We start from the raw sequence: 25,348 nt of genomic DNA on the forward strand, positions 1-25,348 counted from the left end.
TTTGAGTTAAGTAGATATTTGAAATTAAGTTAGTTCTTTTTTTAGCAGAAAAAAATTAATAATAACCTCAAACATATTTCTATAGACATCGATTTTTTGTTGAAAACAGTATTATATGATAGAAATATTCTAGTAATACAGAACTTTTTATAATTTAACGAGTATATTGTTATATTTTTAAAAACAAACATTTCTATAGATTATTATCCATCATAATAAGCACTTAAACAATAACCTATACTTATCAGTGTTAAACATTATCCCATATCCATTATTTTTTTTGTAATCGAAGTGGATAATAATAGAAAATTTATAAACAGGATTATTAAGCATAATCACTACCTCTTTTTTTTTAATAATACAGTTATTCAAAATTTGATTTTTTAAAATTTTTAAATATACCTTAAAATTATATTTTTGTAATTTTGATTTGTTGTATTTGTTATGAAGTGTTCTTTGAAGTTACAAAACTCTGTTATCCAAATGAGAATTCCCAATTTCTACTATTAATTATTTAGGGAATATTTCCAAAAATCAAAATTCAAACTATTTGTGTTTTATTTATTTAACTTTTTATACCAAGTTTATCATCTATGACGATAGATTTATAAGATAAATAGATTATGGAGAATGGGAACTTATGGGAAATTTATCAAGATGGGACACAATAAAAATAAACACCAAAAGTGCATTAAAAAAAAAATATAGTTATTATTATACTATCTTTATATAAAGTAAACACTAAACATATTAATTATATGTTTATTTAAACAATACTAAAAATACAAGGGAGAGGAAAGTGCTTTTTCATTCCTCCTTCTAAATGCCCATAATATGGTAACTCAAAATTCTTAGTATGAATATTAATCTATCAACATTTTTAATTTATAAAAAATGAACTAAGTATAATAAATTCTAGGTCTAAAATTATATCTAATTTTTATTTTTGTAATACAATTTTTAAGAACTATTTTTCTGCTATATTTATTTTAATAACTGAAAAACTACTAGTTCGATTTTTGAACTAAGCACGTATAAATTTCCAGAAAAAATATTCATTAAATAATTAACGATAAAAAAAGGTATTTAATTTCAACAGAAGTTAATTTTAAACTTTTAAATTTATGCTCAATTTTTACTGTTAAAATCAAATATTCGTAAAAATTTAATTAAATAAATTTAAGCAAATATATAAACGTGTTTCTATTTTACTTACTGTTCTTAAAGTGTTTTGTTATAGTTGAAATTATTATAATGGTTGCAGTAATATTTTTGTACAGGAAGCAAAACAATTAGCTAAATAAATAACAACGTATTTTAATATAATAATGTTTTTTTTTATTTTAAAATAACATAATGATACTAAATTTACATAGACATTCAGGAATGGGATTAATTTCAGATCATTATTGTACTATAGTAGTATTATACATCAACATTAAAAACTGACAGAATTATAATAGTTTTATTTACAATTTTCTTATATACAATTATTTTACGTTGAAAATGATATCTAAATACTAAGGTAACTGATAAACTTCACATTTTTTCACTAAATTATGATTTAAATTCTATAAATATGTATAATATGGTTTTGTTAAAGTAAATACAAAAGATAACGTAATCGACCATTAACATTATTTGTCTAAAAATATGTGAATTTTCATGATTTTTAGTGAATAATTATAATTTTATCGTAACTGAATGCGTTTACTTTCAGTAAATTGTCAGTCTATATCTGTGTTTCTTAAAGTAAACGATAGAATTAAAGTGGGCGGTGGTTGTGTGTGTGTGGGGAGGAAGTTAGAAGTTATAATCTTGATTGGAGGACATTCCATTATTAAAGTTAGTGCAGTAGCTTTGTCTATGTGAATTTTTTCGATCTGCTCTTTCCTTCAGAAGTTTTAATATCTTAATGTTGTATGACTAAAACATATTTTATGTTGTTATATTTTTTAAATTGTTAATATCGATGCATGTAAAATCTATTGTGGGTTGCGAAGAGACATCAAACGCATTCATATTATAAGAATAATATCAATAATTCTTAAAATTTATAAACTAAACTTATACATATAATAAATTGATTTGTCATAACATAGTTAAAATCTGAATACTTTTTTCGGGATGAATGATTAGGAACCACTGCAACGAAAATGACTTTGATGTGTAAACCAAAAATTATTCTATCTAAAACCATAATTATGTATGTATTTAGTTACCTAATAAACAATAGACAGTAACGTTAATGGCCAGTGATTAGCAGTATTTTCCATTTAACATAACTTACTTTAACATAATCTCACATATTTTATACACTTACGTACTTGCGATGTATATATGTATTTATAATACACCATTTATAGTTAGTTTTAAGATTTATTATAAACAAATTAATAATTAAAAAAAAAAAAAAAATTATTTTATTTATTGAAATTTAAAAACCAATACTAATTTGTACATTACACTGAGTAGGTCTAAATAATGTATTTTTAAATCCTTAAAAGATCATGATAAATTTTATTTTATACGTTAGTATTTCCATTTTTGCTTAATTTTTTTTATCAGTAAATGAATTAAATATTGTGCAATGATATATCTAATTTAAACATAAAGATAATAAATAACATATCATTTTTTTGTTAAATAATTTAAAGTTAAGCCATAAAAAAACAAATAAACATTTAAATACGTATCATAATACACACATATATATATATATATATATAATATATATAATTATACTTAAACACTAAATAATTTTTTTTTATGAATGGTGTTTTATACTATTTTAAAATAAAATGGATAATTTATGTTAAGTTTTACAGCTTATTATATATTATAGACATGTTTTGTTATTTCTGAAGCATCGGGTAATATAGAAAAAAAATCTTAACAGAATCATATTCAATAGATTTAATATTAATTGCATAATGAACAACTATTAATTACTAAATGTATTATGACCAAAAATTACACAAAATTAACTATTTTCGAGTGTAACTGTAAGCTATGACTTTTGATAAAACCAAACGTGTAGAACAATAAATAACAATAATTGCGTTATTTAGTTCATGAATAAACTTAAAATATACTAAAATATTTGAGGTTTTTTCTTTTTGTATAATATATTAAGATAATGTAGATGAAGAAAAAATAAAATGTGAATATATGATAAAAAAAAAAAAACATCTTCAGTCATAATATTTTCTTTCAAAAATGTTGATATTTAAGTGTCTCCTTGTATAAATGGTACACATAACTTGACTTACAAAATCAAACTTTAAAATATTATAAAGTGTATCGCAGTAACTAATAACAATTGACTACAAACTACAGTAGCTTGAATTGACGTGTAACGGTTAAATAACAAAACTGACGTTTGGAAATTCACATTTTTAAACAATTTCAGGTCCACTCTATATCATAATATAATTTATTCAAATATTTTATTTGATTAAACTTAGAACTGTTATTTTAAAAGCCACGGGAATGATTTAGTTATAGTAATGATTTCTGTGATTTAACATTTTATGTATTTTACTGAATGTTGAAAATTATAAATACATATTGGGAGAGTACTATACATAAGATAAGTTTAATTAGTCAGTCACTATAATAATTTAGTGACTGATGATTTTAATATAATACAATGGTTAATATATTTAATGCCATAAGTTGTAAAATTGTATAAAATCGTGCTAAGATTTTAATTTAAAACAGAAAACAAATTAAATTATAAAGAAAAATGTAATAACAAAAAACAATATTAAACATATTTTTATAAGGTTATTTCCTCGCAAAATTGACTGCTCTATTTATCTCACGATAGTATGAGCAATATTTTATCAGTTTGTTTAACATCATCTATAAGATAGAGCAAACACAGCCATGGTTAATGTCCAAGACCACGCGGCTAATTTGGAACCTGCACCGTGTTCACCGTGTTGCATAGCGGCCGGGTGTTCACCTATAGATGAACAAAAAATAAAATAAAGTGAGAACACATCAATTATTCATATGCAAAAGCCATTTCAATATTCAAGAAACACTTCTTGGATGTAGTGTAAAGACATAGGTATGTCGAGTATTCGTGACATCGATAACAGCGAAAGAAAATTGCAGAAAACATTGACTTAACATATATATTATGTATTAAATATGTATATTGTATAAAAAGAAATACAGTATATAAAGCTTCATATTGCATTCTATTTGAATTTATATTTTTTAAGCACCTAGCACATATTATGCTTTTTCGTTATAAATTATGACACTGGACACGTAGTTACAATTATATGTAAAATTTGTATAAAATTCTAGTAAAATTCAAACTAGTTTCAACTTTATTCATTATATTTATTGAAAATACCAAAATAACCGATTATAACGTCTTAACTATCTATATATTTATAATATTACAATTTATACAATTTTTTTTAGATTTTAAGAATCAGAGAATAAAATAAAGTTTATAGATTTCGAAAACACACACACATTATATATATATATATATATAGACAAACGGATAAATTAGATAAATTTATTTAAATTTATTACAATAAAATTTCTATGTATCATAAAAAAAAAAACGATCATAGGTACCTTCTAATGAATAAACAAGTTTTTACAAATAGATATTTTAAATATTTTAACTTAAACTAATTATTTTTGATTTTTTGAAATGAGTGATAATAATATTTAAGAACAGAAAATTTCTCAAAAAATCCATTTATACTTATATAAATGAATAAAATGTACAATGTACAGCAAGATTTATTTTAATAATGTAATAAATATTCTTTGGATAATTAGATATTTTTTATTTTTCTTTTTTTTTATGGTTATTAATATTTAATAAGGTTAATACATTTTTACGAAATCCTTGTTAAAATAAAAGTTAGTACTTATCAGAAAAGTGTATTTAAATCAATTTCATGATATTGTATTATATTTTGAGCACTTATCTTATTTTCATCTTATCTATTATAAATTTCATCATTATACTGTAGGAATTGCAATAAGAATCAACAAATTAAATTAATAAAATATTAAGTAATTTACCTTTTTTATAGCCCCTGTTTAAAATAATTGAATATTTTATAATATTAATTGAACACAATTTATACTTATTAAGTAGTCCTAAAATATTTATGCCGTTAACTTAAATAGGATATTTTTAATTTTTTAGTAGCTATATAAACAAATTTATTAATCTTCTATTTAAAATTTTAAAAGAATAAAAATAAATGTTTTATGGGAATATTTTATTTTTCTAATAACTGTAAACTAGTAAAATATAATATATTAAGTAAATACTTGAAATTAGTATTTAGTTAATATAAATTGTATAATTAACTATATGTAATAATAGATTATAGGTACTACTTAATCTAACATACTTAAAAAAAAAAAAAAACATGTGATGAAAATTGAGTTAATTTAAAACTACAAATGTGTTTAAATACATTGTAAAACAGTATTTTAGAGGTTTTATTAAGACTGTTATGTTTAAATAAAATCATGAGCTAAATATTTTTTAATCGTTCAAGTCTGTTGAAAAAGACTATATTTATAAATTTAAAATAATTAAGTCTTTATAAAATAACTACTATATTTTAGAAAAATTGCATGTTTAAAGTTGTTCAATTTAAAATCAATAAAAGCATTATGTTAATTATTAAACTTTTTTATGATTCTTCTCCAAAGAAAAAATGAATATAAAACAGCATATGTTTCATAACTACAAGTAAAAACTTCTTCATATCACTCCAATTTTAATAAGGACATAAATTGTTAGGGTATTTTTAGATAGGTATAGATTATATAAGCTTTATATAGTCGAAATTAACATAAATTTATATAAACTATCTACATTCTATATTATTTCTTCGTATATTTTTATTTTTATAACACTGATAATAATTGATAATTCTAATTTATTAACGTCATCAATAATATAAGTTTTGTTAGTTTATAATAACTAGTAAAATTTTTTACTTAAAGTTAATATTTTAGTTCGTAAAATACATGAGGTAGGTATTACTTTTTATTTTTACTTTTATTCCTCCGAAATAAATAAAAAAAATAATTATTATCATGACAGAATCTTATTAAACTGAATTATACATTAAGAAATAATTTAATAATAATTCTCTAAACATAATAATTTAGATTGTATATTGATGCAATATTTTTTAATACATAGTTAATATTTAAATATTGAAGTAAAAATTGTTATTTAAACAGAAAATATTGTATGAAAATAAATTTTTTAGTAAATTATTCACTGTTTTCACGATATATTTTAAATATCAGTAAGTTTATTAATGAATGCCGTTAAACTTTTGTTGTAATATTTTAAATTTTAGTATATATTTATTTAGATTAGAAAAATAATTCTTCTAATTATGTTCAGTCAAAATATATTGTTAATAAGCTAATTATTCTAATAATTTTAATTTTAATTACTGGATTTATTTTACTCTCAATTAACTCTATGTTCAAAAATTCTTAAAAAGTATAAAAAAATCAGTTTGTAATTCTTAAAAATAAAATAATATTCATTTTTGTATGTAATATTTAGCATTTATTCATGTTTTTTACAAAAGAGTTTATTAAGATATCAGTACTCAAATAATAGTATGAGATCAAACGCCAACGATTTTAAAGGATACCAAGAAAAATCAAGTGATTGTATTAGTTTGATACTTTAGATAATTTTAAAATAAGAATATATGAATAACGAATCACTTTTTTAACATTAATTTTAATAACTAGAGAGTATGCATCATAGATGATATTCGTAATTTCATGATGTTAAATACTATGATGCTTTGGAAAATAATAATAAAATATTCATAACCGACTGGTGACTAGGTATCAATTTTTAAATGTTTGACTTTAATTTAAAACAATTAATAAATTAATAACTATTTTTATATACATTTATAGGCAACACCTATTGAATAGCGTTGTTACGCAGTTTTGAGTTTTCTATACATCATTTAGATTTTCAAAAATTTGGTTTGAGCGGGTTTCCAAAAGTGTGTAATTTGTATTTATTTCCCTTAATTTTTCCAAATAGATTCTGCCAAGAGTTTACATAGTACTTATTGGTAAAATTTACAATCGTCCCTGTAATAAGCAATACCATAGTTTATGTTATCACATTAAATACTCGTGTTTGTTTGGTGCCGAGATTAAAATTATATACTAATCGGGTCACATGTTTTCACAATTGGTACACAAGTATTGGGTTTCGATTTAATTTCGATAATACGAGTACACTAGTTCGATCCAATTAAAAATTGACGGTACTCTGCTATTATTTTTATTACATATTCAAGTAAATCTTATTTTTATTTTTTTAAAACTTTGATATCATCATCCTGCTGTAGTTATTCAAATGTTTTTAACAGTGCAATTATTAATCTTACTGATCAACACACTTTCAACCAAATGTATGTAGTTTTTCTTTATTATCATTATTATTATTATTATTATTATTATTGTCTGATTTATAGAAAACGGTACTCTTTACAAGTCATGTACTATGTAAGAGAGAGAACGAACGTATTTGTATCGATTATAAAAATGAAGAATTAATTAATGTATTACCGATCCGATGCAATTGGAGCAGCATGGTGGTGTATCGACAAAAAGATAATATGATACACGTTTAGTGGTGAGTTGGGGGGGGGGTAATCGATTTAAAAAGAAAAATCACTGAGATCAGATACGCCCACACTTGTCTCTGCCGTTTTATTATCACGTTCTCCAGCAGTAAATTTGAGACTTACCGTTGAGCACGTGGACGAACACTGTGGCCGTGTTAGCGTTGCTCGGCTGGCACGTGTAGTTTCCAGTGTCAGACAGCCCGGCTTTTGTGACCAGCAACCGGCTGGTGGTTCCCGACTCGGTTTTCTCTGTTTCCAGACTGATTCCTCCACGGCCGCGAGGTGAGTCAAAGTCCACTACCTTGGTGCCGTGCAACCACACCACCGAACTGGGCGGCGTCGAGTGCACGTTCACCGAACACGTCAGGCTGATGGTGCTGCCTTTCTTCACAAACACCTCTGGGGGCCCGTGGATATTGGCTTGAGCCGCTGTGGAAAAGGCGGAAAAACAAACAAACGAAAATCATAAGCCAAATCTGTAGAAACACAATAATAATACGATTGTTGTTGTTGTTTGCACTGCCAGAAGAGAATGAGACGCGAATTTATGAAAATTTTCCATATCGTTAGTAATTGAATCGTCGCGAAAAACCAAACAATATTGTTGGTTATAACTCATAATATGGTTTATCGATCGAACTTAAATGTTTGACTTTTTGACGTCGAGTTAATTATTTTTTATATTATGCTATAATATCGTTTTTATCCTAGATGTTACTACATAACCTCTTTTCAACAAAATCAGTTATACTACCATAATTTTGTGTAAAAGTTCTTAGATCCTTTTAAATTTTTATTTTCATTCAGTCTTAGTGATAATTTATGCTGACAGAAATGAATACGTTACGTCAATTGTGTGAACTGATCCTCATAGTATCAACCTGCATTATTGTCGTTCGTTCACGGAAGTATGTGTTTTAAGCGATACAAATAGTTAAAAATTCTTATATACGATAAAAAAGTATCAACTTGTCTTTTTCAAATAAACCAATAGTCTATGCTGTAAGACAATTTTGTTTCCCGATACAATGGTGAATAAACACGCACAACAATTTCAGACTAGTATATACTCGTATATTATCTAAAATTTAGATTCTAAAAAATAACTGAATCCTATTAAAAGTCCTAAAAAAAGTAAAATATACAGTTTATTATTAATACATAACATAATATCGTAACGGCATACTCATAATTATTGCAATATAATTTAATGGTAACTATATACATATTAAAATTATATAGTGTATTGAAATAGGTACCTAGGTACTATACAATATACTTGACGTGAAGTTATCTCAACAACAAAACCGCACGTGAAAGAACAGAATAGATATCTATAGAACGATTCAAAAATGTTTTTAAGTTTATTTATGTACCTCTTCAGATAACTATTCTTTTGAATCTTACAACACTCATAATATGTCGTTGCTCTTTTATTTTTCATACGTTAAAATGTTTTCAAATAATTAAATTGCTACGTTTAAATAACGCTGGTGCAACGTTTCTTTAACACAGAGTACGCTATAATTGTAGTCTCATTGTGTTTCAGCATTATATTGACGTAAGAACAGAGAGAGCAATTTTACACACGTACATAAATTATTGTGGCAGAAATCTACACAAAATATGAGATAAATCTGAACTACCTGCACTATACACGATAAAACTAGTTACACAAAAGCATCAACTATCTTTGAAAAGTTGAAATTTTACAATGTACCTATAAGATTTATGAATTTTAATTTACAAATCATGAATATATTTGTAATGTATTCTAATACGTAAATTAAAGCATTACCCTCTCCTCTCAAAAACTCTCGAAGCCCATCAAACATTTCCTAACATAACTTCGTCAGCATAATATATTATATTGCAACAACTAATAATATTATTCATGACTTAACGCATTAATTGATATTTATTTTATACCTTACCTACAAAATTTTAACCAAAACATATTTTACGCTTATGATTGTACTTGAAAAATTACTAAATTTATTAGTATTCAAAAATACATGAATGAGTGTGAACTGATTTGTAGCTATATAATTATAATAAAAAGTTTACTCAATTATTTTTTACGTGCACAATTAATTCTAAAAGTCATTTTAAAAGAATGAGAGATATAAAAACAATTTTTAACAATATTAACAATTTACTTCACAAAGAGTTGTTTCAAATAAATATCGAGTTAATTATAAAAAAAATATAGTAATCATCACATATTATATTTATTATTATTATTATTTCCTATTTGTTAGTTTTATTGTTTACGGTATGTAACAAATTTTATTATATCCAAATTATACAATAGGTAGGTAACAATTATATTTTAAAGAACTTAATAATATTTTTTTTTTTATTTAGAATTATTTATTTACTTATATTATATTACTAGTGTTCTGTAACGTGACATTTTTTATGATTCTAGAATGGAATATTTATTATTTATTCATTTTTTTTTTTTTTATAATACCTATATATATTATATATAAGCTAGATTAAAATAAAAATTTATAAAATTGTAAAACTATGATTTTGTTTTACTTTTTCTGAAACCATTAATTGAATAGAGTCATAAGAAAATGCTCATAAAATTTAATAGTAAATAAATTGTATTTTCTAAATAATAGTAAACAATAGTTTTAATTTTTTGTATTAATTTACGTATTTTGTGATTTTTTAAAAAATAAGTACTCCAGTAAAAGTTTGAATACATTTTAATTTATGATATTAAAAAAAATAAATAATTATTAAATTGTATTTTCTTTTAAATTATGCAATATAAAATAATTAAAAACTACGTATTTATATTTTACTTCATATATAACATTTGAATTATCAAGAATACACGTAGAAAACAGTTTATTTTTTAAATTAATGAATCTAATAACTGTATTATTTTTTTTTTTTTTAATTTCAATTTAAATATTTTTATCAAAATTTAAATAATAATACATATTATTTACCTAATTAAACATTTATAATAGTTAAATTTTTTACAATACCGTATATTTTTCAAATAACTAAAACGTTAAGTTTTATTCGTAAATAAAATCATATTAGGTATGAATAAATCGCATTATTTTAGTGAAACAATAATACTAGTTGTAAATTATATTTATATAATTATTTTATTTATTAATTATATAATTTATGAAATAAAATATTTTAAATATATATTTATTCTATTCTATAATAAATAAAGAACATAATATAAGTTTTAATTAAATCGAAATGTTTACTTTAAAGATTGCTATATTATATAAAATTATTTATAACTACTTTATTCTACTTAAAAACAAAAAAAAAAACGTTGAGTTGATTTTAGCTATTTTTAGAAAAAAAGTTCAAATAATTCTATATTTAAGAAGAATTAATTTGTATTTGTTTCATGATGTATCAACAATTTTAAAATATATTTTTTTCACACCATATAATAAAACTAAAGTAATAAAAAGTTTGTTTTTTTTTTTAAGTTATTGACGGTTTTTAGTTTGAAAAATAAATTTATTTTCATTTGAAACACCCTACTATAAAATGTATAGCCTGATCTTAATACATACTGACAGTATTATTATCACCAAAAAACACTCTGTATTTACCTAATTTAAATTGTTGTATAGTTCTAAACTATTGTACTTCTCTGTTATTTATTGAAAAGGACATTGACAAATAGTATATCAACAATCATTGAATATGCATAAGTAAAATACAGTCATTCTCTACGATATAAAATCGGCAATGTTTTGAATTGAATAAAAAAATTCCGTACAAGTACATATAAAATTATAATATTAATCTACGAACTTTTATGTTTTGAAAATATACAGAATAACTGTTTTCATTTTTTTTTTTTTTTATCTTTTTCACTCTCAAACATACAACTATTTACATATTATATTCTAAAGTATAGAAAATAATACTGATAAATTATTTTTCAGTAGTAATTATATAATTGGAATATATTTTTATATTTTATCTATTAGCTGTGAATATGAAAACAACTAGTAATTTAAGTTTGATACGTATTCTGCTATGTTTTAATAAATACAAAATTTTATGGATATAACATTGTTTAGAACATAAACAGATTTAATGTTCTAGTTTATGTAATATTTTTTATGTTATAATAGTTATTTTAATCATTAAATACTTGATTTTGAATAATAATCAGGGCTATGAATGATTAATAATTATTCAAAATATGTTCTATACAAATTTAATTGAAGACAGTAAAATTTTATATGCAAAATTGTACTATGAATATTTTAGAAGTTAGCGCATATAAATGCATTTTATGTTTTCATTTTATATTTGGTAAAATATTGTGAATTTAGTTAAATGTGAATTAAATTTAAAATGTACCTTTTACAACATATATATACATTATACATATATGTATATATTTAAAATCCGTATAAAATTATGAAGTTACAGTTTTTAACTACCAAAAACCTAGGTAATGAATTTAATTGTTATTTAAAAAAAAATGTACATTAGTTTTCAGTACTGTTATAATTTCATGTAAAAGTATATGCCAAGTATTAAATTTGAATAAAAACTAATATTATTACAATTTTTACTTAATAAAAAAAAAAAATTATTATTTTATTTTTGATAAAAAAAAAAAAAAAAAATTTATTTGTATGTGCAATTGTAGAGTCTATGGTTAATGACACTTGAGATATAAAATGGTTGATCATTTCGAACATTTTGATACTTAGTTTAAGTATAGTAATAGTTGAATCGTGTTTAAAACAATCATAATTATTATTTATTATTTAACGATTTAACGTTTTAATGTAATGGTTAATATGTTATAATTAAATGATTTTGCAAACAAGTATAATATTAATATAATATATATTAAACGACTAATTATATACACTAAAATATCATACATACATTTAAAATTGATTTTTTATACGTACTACCTTCGACGTTCAGTTGCACCGCTAAATTGATCTTAGGTTCGGTGTTCACCTGACACTCATATATGCCAGCATCTCTTTTTTGCACAAATTCTACCTTCAAATCCCATTGTTCGCTATTTTCTGGATGCACAACACTGAAACGTCCGTCTCCAGTATACGTGTGGATGCTGGATGTCAATATGTGCAAATCTCGTTTTCGCATCCAAGAAACCTGCAATCAAATAATATACAAGGTCTCACTTATTAAAACGTCGATGTCGCGAACAAAATTGGAAACTGATTCCAACGAGAATAAGATGCAAGTAAAGAAACAACCAAAAAAAAAAAAAAAAAAATAAATAAATAAATATAAAATAAAATAACAACTTCAATGAAAAACGAAACGTAATTTCCCTGCCTCGCACGGCGACGACGACGACGTCGACGCTCATTATTCGCTATCAATCAAACGGATTACGGACGTTCCCTCCGCTTTCCCCATTTATAAATACATCACTAAGACCTACAAAAATATTAAGTACCTTATCTCTTGAAATATACGAGACTTTAAAGATCACTGTTATTTAGGAATTTTTCACTCGGCGATATTTTCCCTTTAATAAATGAATACAGCCGTGGCAACTAGCAATGAATCAAACTATTCACTGCTATACCACCGTTATATAATGATGTTGTCAGTAAGAGTTAAATTCAAATAGATACATTGAACGACTCATATTTTATTGTTAGCGAGAAAAGAAACACCATGGAGCACAACTAATTTCCGTCATATTATAATATTATTGTATTAACCTGCTGAAAGTGGACAGGAGTAAATAAATATTATGACCTAATATGTTTATAAATAATCTAAGCTAACTAAGGCGACATTATTAAAATGCTAAATAATAATTTAATGTTCAATAAAACCAATCTACTTTTAATATGTTATAAAAATATTCAATAACAAATGTACAGTGTTGATTACCAAACATTCTCAGCCGCATAATTGTTTTAAACTAAATATTGATATTTACATTTTTCAATTTTGAATAATACAAATATGTATTTAAAATTTTAATACCGTATTTTTATTTTTTATCAGATGAGAATCAATATTTTTACTTTAAATCGTTATACACATTATTTTTTACAATTGATAATATTAATAGTTACAAATAAAATTGTTACCTAATAATTATTTAGTTATTACATATTGTATACCTTAAGGGTAATCTATGAACTCCGACTACGTTTAGAAAATATTGAAGCTATGAAACTAACAATTTAATTATATTAATTTATATATATTTTTAATTAATAAACTTTTTATGAATATAATACATATTTTTGTGAGTATTAGACTAAGTATATACATTTGATACATTATATCAATAAATATTTTATTCTATAAAAATTACATTCATTTTAATATCTCATAAACTTTAATTTGTTCTAATTTTAGTATTTTTGTTTAATTTGAAAAAAAAGTTTCTCAATTAAAAAAAATGAATAAATAAGTCTGCATCACAAAAGAATAATTTTTAAATGGTATTAAAAATGTAGGTACCTATTTGAAAAAAACGATATTTAAATATATTCAATTTTTTTTAATTTTAATAATTCTAAAAAATCAGAAACTGAATAATTCTTTATTAATAGATAAACAAGGGATGACGTTTGGTGAATTATCCTGTATATACAAAATATTTACTTACTGTAAAATGTAAATCATTATTATTATTATTATTATTATTATTATTATTACTATTGTTATTATTATTATTATTATTTTTTTTTTTTGGTAAGTACAGTAAAATGATATCCGTGAAAAATAAATTGGTGAACAAAGCCAGTATTAAGGGGTGACGTAAAAACTGTTTGCAAATAATTGTTTCAAAAAAATGTACAAGGCGTATTCTCTCTGTGTATGGTAGTTTTATTTTTTTATTATTACGATAACTAAGGGTATCAAACAAAATATGAATTCCATAACTTGTATATGACATGCAGATTTCCCATATAATCTAAACATCAAAAGAAATTATATTTATGTTTTTTTTTTTTTTGCTCTAGAATTTAGTTTTATATGTTAAATAATAACCATAATTTATTCAATGATGGCAAATATGCGTGTACAATATAGTATTATTTACATAGTAGAAATACTATTTAAAAACGTATAATATATAATTGTCGTCGATTAAAGAATAAGTAGTTTTTGTATGAAAATGATTAATTAATTTATGTCAAAATTTAGCTTTGGTTTTCAATTAAATAGCCAAACTATTGTGACGTATAGTAATTTATAAGTCTAAAATAAATAAGTTTCATTTTAAATTCTGTGCAAGCTGATATTGTATGTCTAACAAAATATTAAATTGAAGCAGAAAAAACTGAAATTTTCAATATTGTGGTTAGTTTCTGGTATTAAATCGAATCTAATTCATTGAATGAATATAAAAAGAAGATTTTCGGGAAAAATAACAAATATGACAATGGTACGGCAAAAATATTTATTCAATAATATCATTTGATTTAATTAATTTTGTTTTTGTAATAAATTTTTTATAACACACTCACACACACACGCATATATATTTTTTTAGTTTTTAAAAATATTTTGTCTTTTTTTCAATAATTTAAAGTAAATGGAATTTAGCTTTATTTTTATTTATTTATTTATTATTATTATTTTTTTTTTTTTTGATAAAAATATTTGTTTATAAGTTAAGAAGCCATTGCATTGGATATAAATGTTCATTAATTTTTTTCTTATATTAGTTTAAAATTATAAAAGTGTATACTTCCATTTTTTTTTTTGTTCTATAAAAAAATTAAACATTGATGAAATTCATAAATATTTGCAAATAATTTTTTAGATATAAATTACTTTTAATCATCATATTTTTATTTCCATTCCTTAAGTTTAAAAATATAATACATATTTTTCTTGAGTTGTTTTCGCATTAATTTTTAAACTAGGTAAAATTTTATAGCCACATTTTATTTTTTTATTTTTCTAAACGTTTAAAGTACCAATTTTGACAAAAATAGGTATTTACGTGAAAAATAACATTTCTTTTTTTTAATTAAACGATATAAATGAAATTGTATATTATCAAATTGAATATTTAAAATATTTCTGGAGTAAAATATTAGTATTTTATTGTACACTATGGTATTATTAAAAATGTGTTCAATCTACGGAATTTATAATTTATAGTTAAAACATATGTTATAATATAGCATAAATTAATATTATTTATAATATTTATAAATTAATATTAGATATATAATATTATATTGGTCCAACTATCTTCTAAGCATATAATTTTATTATTTGTATATAAAATTATTTATTATTGGATCTAAATTTAACTTATTAATGATAGGATTTACTCAATAACAAGGTGTACTTAAAAATCAAATCTATTTTACGCCAAGGTGAGTTTCCCAATTTTTTTTGCGGTTAAATTTACTAATTGAAGCGATAACTGTCTATTATGGCTTTAGTTTTATAATAAAACCTTGTTTAATATTAATTATAAATTATTATTTGGATAGGAAATAGTATATTGATAAAATACGACTTATAGGATTAAAAAAAAAAAAAAAAAAAATCATATAAAATCTACGAAAGAAAACTATTTGAATACTATATGTGACTTTTATTCCAATAAGTTTAAATAATTTTCATAAAATAATAATAATAATAATATTATATTAGTTTTAAATTATTTAAATTAGACAGTTATACCAATTTTCTTAATGTTTTTACATACATACACACATACATAAATATATATATATATATATTTTAAACTGTACTTAAAATTTTAAATGTAGGTCAATGATCATACATTCAAACAACTTAAATATGGATAAATTATAAAAACATTCGTATTTGAGTACGTCGTATAACTAATTTAAGTAATATTATTTTTGAAAACATAAATAAAAAAATATATTATATAAATAAATATGATATTATAGTTTTTCATAATCTTCTTTTTTAACTTACTATAAAATTAAAAATTAAATTATCCAATAAAAATATATTGTATATCTAGTTAAAAAAATACAACGGCTATTTTTAATTACTTGTGATTAATATATTATATGTGAATTAAACTATTATTGTGAAAAGTAATTATAAGTTTTTTGTTTATACTTAAAAAAATTCTAAATGAAAATATAATTAAATTTATTGATCGTTATTTTATTTAAATGCGCTTGATTTAAATTATTGTTTGATATGCAATATTTTAAATTTGTTTTATATCTACTAAACTGTTAATCTTTAAACATTTTAAAAAATATTGTTTTTATACGTATATATTTTATTAAAAATATCATATTTCTATGTTTTATAAAAAAAAATACTATTGTAATGTACTAATGTATAACTTCAACAAAATATATATCATAACATGATCCCAGAAATTTACTATTATCTACGACGTTTCAAAAACATTTGTATAGGTAATTAATATGTGGATCTTAAAAAAATATGTGATTAACGTTTAACAAACACTTAAAAGATGCAATTTTATTTATTTAACGGTTTATTTGGTTTATTTTTTTAAATTTAAAACACTCGAAAATTTTGTTGAAAGTTAAAGAAACCGTTAATGATTCATTTTGAAATACAATTAATTGTGTATCAAATTTTTATATTTAAATACATTTAGAATCATGCATTACTATATGTGTTGTAATTATAAAATTAAAAGTGTAAAACAATAATAGCTTTTCAAGGTGCTCTTTAATTATTATAATAATTACTGAGTATTTTATTTTTGAATGTAATGCTTATAATACTAATTATTTTAATTTTATTGAGATTTAGTATCAATCATTATTTATAATATTATGTTAAAATATAATTACTGATACCCCATTATAGATATTGTATTTATAAAGAATTTTAGTGCTGAGATTTAATATTAATTAAAAAATAGAGAATAAAAAAAAGGCAAATGGGTATCATTCTACTCTACATAAGGTGCCAAGTGGGTCACCTTTAATTCAATGACATATCATCGTATACGATAAACAATTCTGAGCGATAATGTTCTGTCAATCTCTATTACTAAGATTATTTCATGATATATTTTTTTGATATAATAGCTAAAGACATTTATTTTACTTTCAATATAACGGTAGGTTCATACAATTGTTCACGATAATATTGCATTAATTATTTTTTTAGTACTAATTCAATATAATAACATATTTCTGTAAATGCCGTAAAACAATAAAAATAGATTATTGATTTCTGTAAATAGATAATATCATTGAGTATATTATATGCTCAATGATAATATTTTAAAATAAATTATAAATTACATTGCGTAAAGTAAAATTCAGAATAGGATAATATAAGTACGTAAAAGTTTTAAGTTTTCATTATTAATGTTTTTAATTTAAACCAAAATAATTAACAACACTATTTATCGTTTAAATATGTAATTTTGTCCAAGTTTGAACCTGAAATATCTAAAAAAATTAATTGTTAGTATACATTTTTTAGATTTTACGATTTATAGTTTTAGAATATATTATATATGAGACATTTTGTATTGAATTTTCAAGAATTTTGACTCATAAAATAATTTTTTATTGATAAAAAAAAAAAGAAAATTTCACATATTTATTGCTTATAAATATTTCTAAATAAGTTAAACCATTTTGAAAATATTATTATGTAATGTAAACAATAATATAAATATTGTGTAAAATTTCAAGTATCTTCAAGTGATATCTATTGTTGTTCGCTTTTGAATTACAATAAAAATAAAAATTGCTTAGCAAGAAATAGTAATATAAGAGTAAATATCTAATGATATAAAAATTGACTTTTAAACGCTTATAAAAATTGTATTTGGCTTAATGATATAATTCTTTTTTTATAAAAAAGTTGAAAAACTTATTAAAAACCTATTGTACTCAATTATCTAATCTTAAATATCTTAGAATTTAAACTGATATTTTTTTATATAAATTTAACTAAAAAAATATAGCAAGCATTTTTCGAGATTTTCATAAACTTTGTCAAAACTCTAAATTTATTGTTTATAAAACAATATTGTCATAATAATTATTTACTGATATATTTTAATCAAGAAATAAACCACATAATAAACATCTTGACATATTCATTTTTAAAGCAATTTTAGCCTATCTTATATTGTTTATTGACATTTATATTTTTTATATATATAAATATATAATATATTACATATGCATGAGAATATTTAATTTTCCATAAATAGCTTAAAAAAAGTCAAAATGTATAGAAAATGATAATATAAAATATATTTGGCAAAAATGTAAAGTATTTGTGGTCATTCGTTTTAGAGTTGTAGCAACATAAAAAAGTTAATTTAGTCAAAATCTGGCTTAGTAAATTTCCTTTTTTTTTTTAATATTTTGTTTGTTTTCCTTATTGTAAAAAAAAAATGTTGATTTTAACCTTTTAAAATACAAATTAAACCGAATTTTCTATTCAAAACTATCTTTAAAGTTGAAAATAAAAACATTTTATGAACAACTTAAAACGTTACACACACACACACACACACACACACACAAAACATATAATTGTATAATTAATACATTCATCGCCCCGCTCAAATCTGAAATGTTTAAAAATATATGTACACTTAATTTAAACTTTTACAATTAAATAAATAGAATTTCCTTTATTTTAAAACTTACTATTATATATATATATATATATATGTTTGATAACTTGAATTAAAAAGTATATGTTAAATTATGTATCACTCTGAGCAAATCTTAACAAGTTGAAGAAAAACAACAGATCAGTATTAGAAAAAATAAAATTTGTGTGTACTATGTAAATACAATAATATAAAAGAATGGAATAAGATAACCATTGATTAACTGGCTAATATTATTTAAAATAAATTAAAGAATTCAAAAATAGTTAATAGAAAAAATAGTATATAAAAATGGATATTTTTGTAAGGGTATTACCCTAAGTATTGTGGAGTAGTCGGGTATGATTATAAAAATATAATAAGGTGATGAATATTTGGTTATTACTTATTATGATTGATTGAATATATCTTTAAATAAATTATTTACTATAGTAGTATGCATTATAATACTACTGTTTCTTATAGTATTGTGTATATTTTATTTAACACATGATATGATGTACTCTGAGGATTTGACAACTCTACGATGCTATTACGTTTATCTATGTCATATCTTCCGGATACATCATTATACGTCACATTATATCTATACCTATGAGTATTTGTGTACGTAATGGCTGTTGATGTTGTTTGTGAATGACTCTATACATTTTCAGTCGTTCAGTATTACATTTGAGTATTTTCAGTTAACTTATGTTCACGAGTATATTCATGATAGATCAATAATAGGTATATTTAAATTGTGTCATAATGTCATTTCAGTTTAAGCAATTGTTCATAATATTTATTATACAAATAAAGTATTGATACAATCTTTGTTTGTATTTTTGTATAAAATATTTTTTGCGCCAGTGGCGAGATTATTAGCTGATTCAATAATATTATTTGTGTGTGTGGATATTATGAGTATATGGCCGGAGGTTGTTATTATTATTATCATTACTTTTTTTTTTAGTTCAAAAATCTAGATAATTCAATTTAATTTAAATATTTTAAAAATTAAAAATTAAAATATTTTTAAATCCATGTAAATTTATTTTATGTGCAATATAATAATTCGTTTAGATAACAAAACAATGAAATTTTATAGCTTGAGTAAATTAATAATAAACAGATATAATTGTTATTAAAATAAATAAATATGACGAATATTTACATACATAAATAGAAAATAAATAAAAAAAGACAATATTGAATTACATTTTATAATGCCATTTAAATGAATACATTCTTATTTCATTTCAATTATTTATTTATTTATTTTTTTTTTTAATATGTTTATAATAATAATTGTATAAATTATTTATTACAAGAAAAAAAATTTTAATCGTTTAATATCCACTCTGTGGTTTTCTATCTCATTTGTCTTTAACATATAATAATGTATGTATTTAATGAAGAAAAATCAAACGAAATACGTCAAAAGCTTTGTAATAGTTTTGGTTGAATTCTGTTTACACCATTAAGATATAACTAAAATCCCATAACCTACAACTAACGTATAAAGCCAAATAGCAATTTAATATAATTTAATTTCTCAGACACGTATTACTTCTTTGATGTTGACAGCTGCTGTAACTTTTGCAATATGCATACCTATGCGTTTTATTCATTATCCTTTATTTGTAATTATTTTAGACTTATTATATACTATAAAACTTCTGAAATTTGAGTTTCATCAAATTATGTTGAAGTTTTGTCGTATTATAAAAAAAAAATAAATATATATTCCCTAATGAGAATTACATATAGTCATTTTACTTAATGATTTTAAACGTTTTTTGTTTAAATTAATCGAGAAAAAATATTGAATGTTTCGAAAGTTGACTATTGCATTGATTAAATATTTCATATAAATAAAATTTGTTTGTTTATATTATAGTAATATCATTAAATAATGCAGAATGGTTTAAAAAAAATAATAAAAGCAAAATACCTATAGAAGAAAAAATATTAGTTTTGTCTTGGAGAAAGCGTAACATGAAGTTTTAAGATTTTTTATATTATTGTAAGCTTGAAGAAATCTACTTAGATTTATAGAAATTCAGTAAATTTGTACAACTAGGATATTTTAACTAATTTATATTTTGTGTTAAATTGGTTGTGCATATTCATTTTGCAAGCAATTTTATTATTAATTAAAATATTAGACATTGCTGAAAATGAGGGTATTAAATTAGAACCGACTTTGAAATTAGTCAAATGTGATGTTGTTAAGAAATTCTTGTTAAAGGGTTCGTTTGTAACTTAAAATTTGTAATTATTTTTAAATATTGCATATTCAGTATGGATGTCTGTAAAAAGCGTGTTTACGTATCTGCCTACCATGATAATAACTAGACCAGTTAATTTTAATTGACTAAAAGAATAAAAATATAAATCCGTTTATATTAATATATAAATTTATATATATATTATATTTTATTAATATTTATATAATAATAGGTATATGCGATATTTTAAGATTCATTTTTCGTATATTAAATTTCTGTGTTATTAATTTGTTTATCGTTGAATTAAATTTAAAGTTGGGCTTAAAAGAATTTTGGAGTCAGATGTATTAAATTTAAATGTTTTATATCTTAAATATAAATTCCTATATTCTACTAAAAACGATAATAGAAATAGAAATTTTTTAAATTAAAAGTGATAACAAGTGTTTATTAATTACTACTGAGTTAAATAATTTAAATGCATTACAGAACTTAATAATTTAGTTCCAAAAAAAAAAAAATCGATTTATCTTTAAAAAATATATTATAACTCATTTTCCCGTACAGCAAATGTATTTTCTACTTCTGATATAGGTTAGCGATAACAATAATAGTGTTATACATTGTCATAGTAATTTATAACTTTAATAAATAGTTTTCATTTAAAAGGATAGCAAGGAAGATGGTCTTGGCTGATTTTGATCACACGGTTCATTCGGTGAATCATGATTCACTCGATCATGGTGTGACATATTTCATACCGCTCTATCGTGCCAGTTAAGACCGAAAAATACGGTTAAGTACTTTTAAAATAAGAATTATTTAAAAATTATAATAAAATTATGTATTCCAGTGATATTATACTCATCTACGATCCATGGAAAGAAATCAGGGATTACTTGATAGTTGAAAAGTTTTAAAGAGTAAGCTTAACTTCCTAAAATTTTTACATAGATTATTTACACTCCGACTACTTACTACATATTATACGTTATTATTGTTTCGTATACTATAAAAGAGTTATTATTAGTATAATTATAACCATTATAACTATTTTTTTTTTTTTTGTTTATGTGTCCATGTATTGATATAATTGTTTTCAATTTATTTCATACCAACGTTTTATTATTTAAATTTAAATTTGATATAAACTGTTATTGTTTAGTTTTAAATTGATTTCAAACAAATATATACAAATTTTAAGAACATAGTACATTCACAGTTTCATGAATGTATAAAAAAATATTAGTTCTTATTACATTTTCGTATAATATATGGTATAGGTACTACACTACTATGCATTAGTGTTGTTAGTAACTTAATGTACATTATAAAATTCAGACCTATAGTTTATGTTCGGAGAATAACATAACATAGAAAATATTATAAATAATAATGAAGGTTTATGTCTTATTGGATACATTTAAAAAATGTATAAGTTTCTTTAGTCGAGTTAAGGCTTGGAAAAGCAAGTATAATATTTTGATCATATATTTAAAATAATCAGAAAAATATTATATAACCATGTCGATTTTGTTTGATATTATAGTGTTGAATTACGGTATTTCACCAAATACTCAAATATATACAAAATGGTTTCTTATTGTTCAAATGTAAACGCTGCTGATTTTAACACTAAATTCCGCATATCTTAATTATTATGGAAATGTTACACTGTGCCATGCAAAACTTATATGAGCTTTTTGCGCAAAATCAAAATTAATGGTATTTTAGTCTTACAAAGTCTATAATACACCTAAAACTAACTTCAACAATGAGCAAAAAGCTCATATTCCGTATCCAGGAACAAGCGTTTCAACTTTTTTTCATAGATATAATTTACTGGATAAATTATTTATTTATTTTTATTTCTAGTAAAAAAAAAACAAATAACGTCTTCCTATAATTCTTTGCTCAAAAAAATTAGAAATGTTTAGCACTTTTTAAGTAATGATTTAGTTATTAAAGAAATAATATCAAATATATATATTATATAGTCGTATAATTATTATACATTGTTTTATATACTATAATGTATAAAGTTTATAAAACTATACAATAAATTAGTATTTTAAATTACTTTATTTTATTTGTATTCAATAATAATTATGGAATACAAATAAAATATAATTATTATGTGTATGTTTTTGTTATAAAGTATAGATTTTTGATTGCTGCACTATCCTCTGTTATTTAAAAAAAAAAAGTGTATACAATGATTTTTAAATTTGTGTATTACCTATAATATAATGTAATTGAAATATATTTATTTTAAAATAAATAAAGTATAATTTTTACCAGGGCTATTATTTTATAATACATTTTTTGAGTATAACTCTGTTTTTAAATATACATTATAAAAATACTAAACAAATATTTTTTTAGTCGTATCATGCTCGTATCTCGTTAGTTAAAATATTATTGTTTAGTCAAACAAACTAAGATAATATACTTATTTTGAAATAATATATCAATTCACTTTTAAACATGATAAAACAGTTGGTTATTTTTAGAATACATTACTAAAACATATTTTGTAGAAAAAAACATATTATTTTCATTACAATTATTCGTAATCGTCTATCTTATAAAAAAAAAAATAATGTATAGCCATTATACACACATACATACATATTTTATACTAAAATTTTAAATTGAAAGTTATACTGTTAAATTAACTTAATTTTTATTATTCGTTGATACTCATTTAATTTGAATAAGTATTATTTTTGTATGTTATGAAACAATACAATACCGTCACTTGTCATATTATTTGACACATACAATTTCAAAAAAAATAAAACAATACATGCGTTAAGCAAAAATATTTTATGGCTAAATATAAATTTTAAATTCTCTTTGGATGGTGAATTCAGTGAATTTATAAAGTGTTAAATCGAAACAAAGATCACTATTTTACACGATTCTATTTGAATATATACATCGTTCAACAGAAAATATCTATTCAGTATTCTCAAGTAGTTTGTGTTCGGTTCATTAGATTTCTTCGGTATTTCGTACTTTCACAGCATATTGTATAAAAATATTTTGTATGTTCTCTACACAATAAAAAAAAAAAAAAAAAAATGGAAATATTTTATTGCAAATTGTGTATGTTTGGAAACTCAACAATTTTGTTCAAATTCACTGTTATATAATTATTTAATAAAGATTTAAATATAATAAGAACTAAACAGTTAGATCAATATAACATTTTAATACAATATACCGAAAATAAGTATAAGTTAATATGTAGGAAATACAATAATTTTTATACTTTTATATAACTATTACATGGTATATTATACAATCATCAATAATATCAATACTCAAACAAAGAAACAGAATATCAGATTATACCTTAAACACGAGAAACCCATTTTTTATGTACATCAACAACAACAGCCTTTTTGACATAATACTTTACGTAACAGTGTTTGTATACTATAGATTATAGATACATAATTTATGTGCATATTCTGTGTACAATCTATCCTTGACTACACCAAGCAGATTTTAACTTTACACTCGATTGGCCCCAAGTAAAAATTAGGGATGATCTCTCATCTTACTAAATACTTAATAAGAATCTGTTAGTACGAACCGTCAACCACCAATAGCTAAAGTTCATATTCAACATAATAATAAAGAACTCACATAATCAACACTCAAGTAATATACCAGTAAAAAATAATAAAAAAATAATCAAACAAATATTAAAAGTTACTCTATGATCCATGTAGATAAAAAGGGAAAATGGTACAGTCAATATATTGTTCACTTATTATCTACCTTCCTAATTCATAAGTAAAGTAATCTGCGTGTTTAAATTTAATATTACATTATTTAAA

General features: G+C 21.9%; 1 protein-coding gene across 2 annotated transcripts in view; it reads right to left on the minus strand.

Moving 5' to 3' along the window:
- Window positions 1–3,712: 3,712 nt before the first annotated feature.
- The window catches only part of LOC112598642 (zwei Ig domain protein zig-8-like), a 252,907-nt gene continuing 231,271 nt past the window's right edge, over window positions 3,713–25,348 (minus strand). Inside the window, exons 4-6 of one of the 2 annotated variants that reach the window (XM_025345166.1) lie at window positions 12,617–12,827; window positions 7,803–8,108; window positions 3,713–3,970 (exon numbers count right to left, since the gene is read on the minus strand). In XM_025345166.1, coding sequence (XP_025200951.1) covers window positions 3,864–3,970; window positions 7,803–8,108; window positions 12,617–12,827 — 624 coding nt within the window. In that variant the 3' untranslated portion in view covers window positions 3,713–3,863. Of the gene's footprint in view, window positions 3,971–7,802; window positions 8,109–12,613; window positions 12,828–25,348 lie in introns of both variants that reach the window. The other variant, XM_025345165.1, reaches the window with a different exon arrangement.

This window comes from Melanaphis sacchari, unplaced genomic scaffold (genome assembly GCF_002803265.2).
Source record: "Melanaphis sacchari strain LSU unplaced genomic scaffold, SCAv2.0 Contig49_pilon_pilon, whole genome shotgun sequence".
Classification (NCBI taxonomy): Eukaryota; Metazoa; Arthropoda; class Insecta; order Hemiptera; family Aphididae; genus Melanaphis; species Melanaphis sacchari.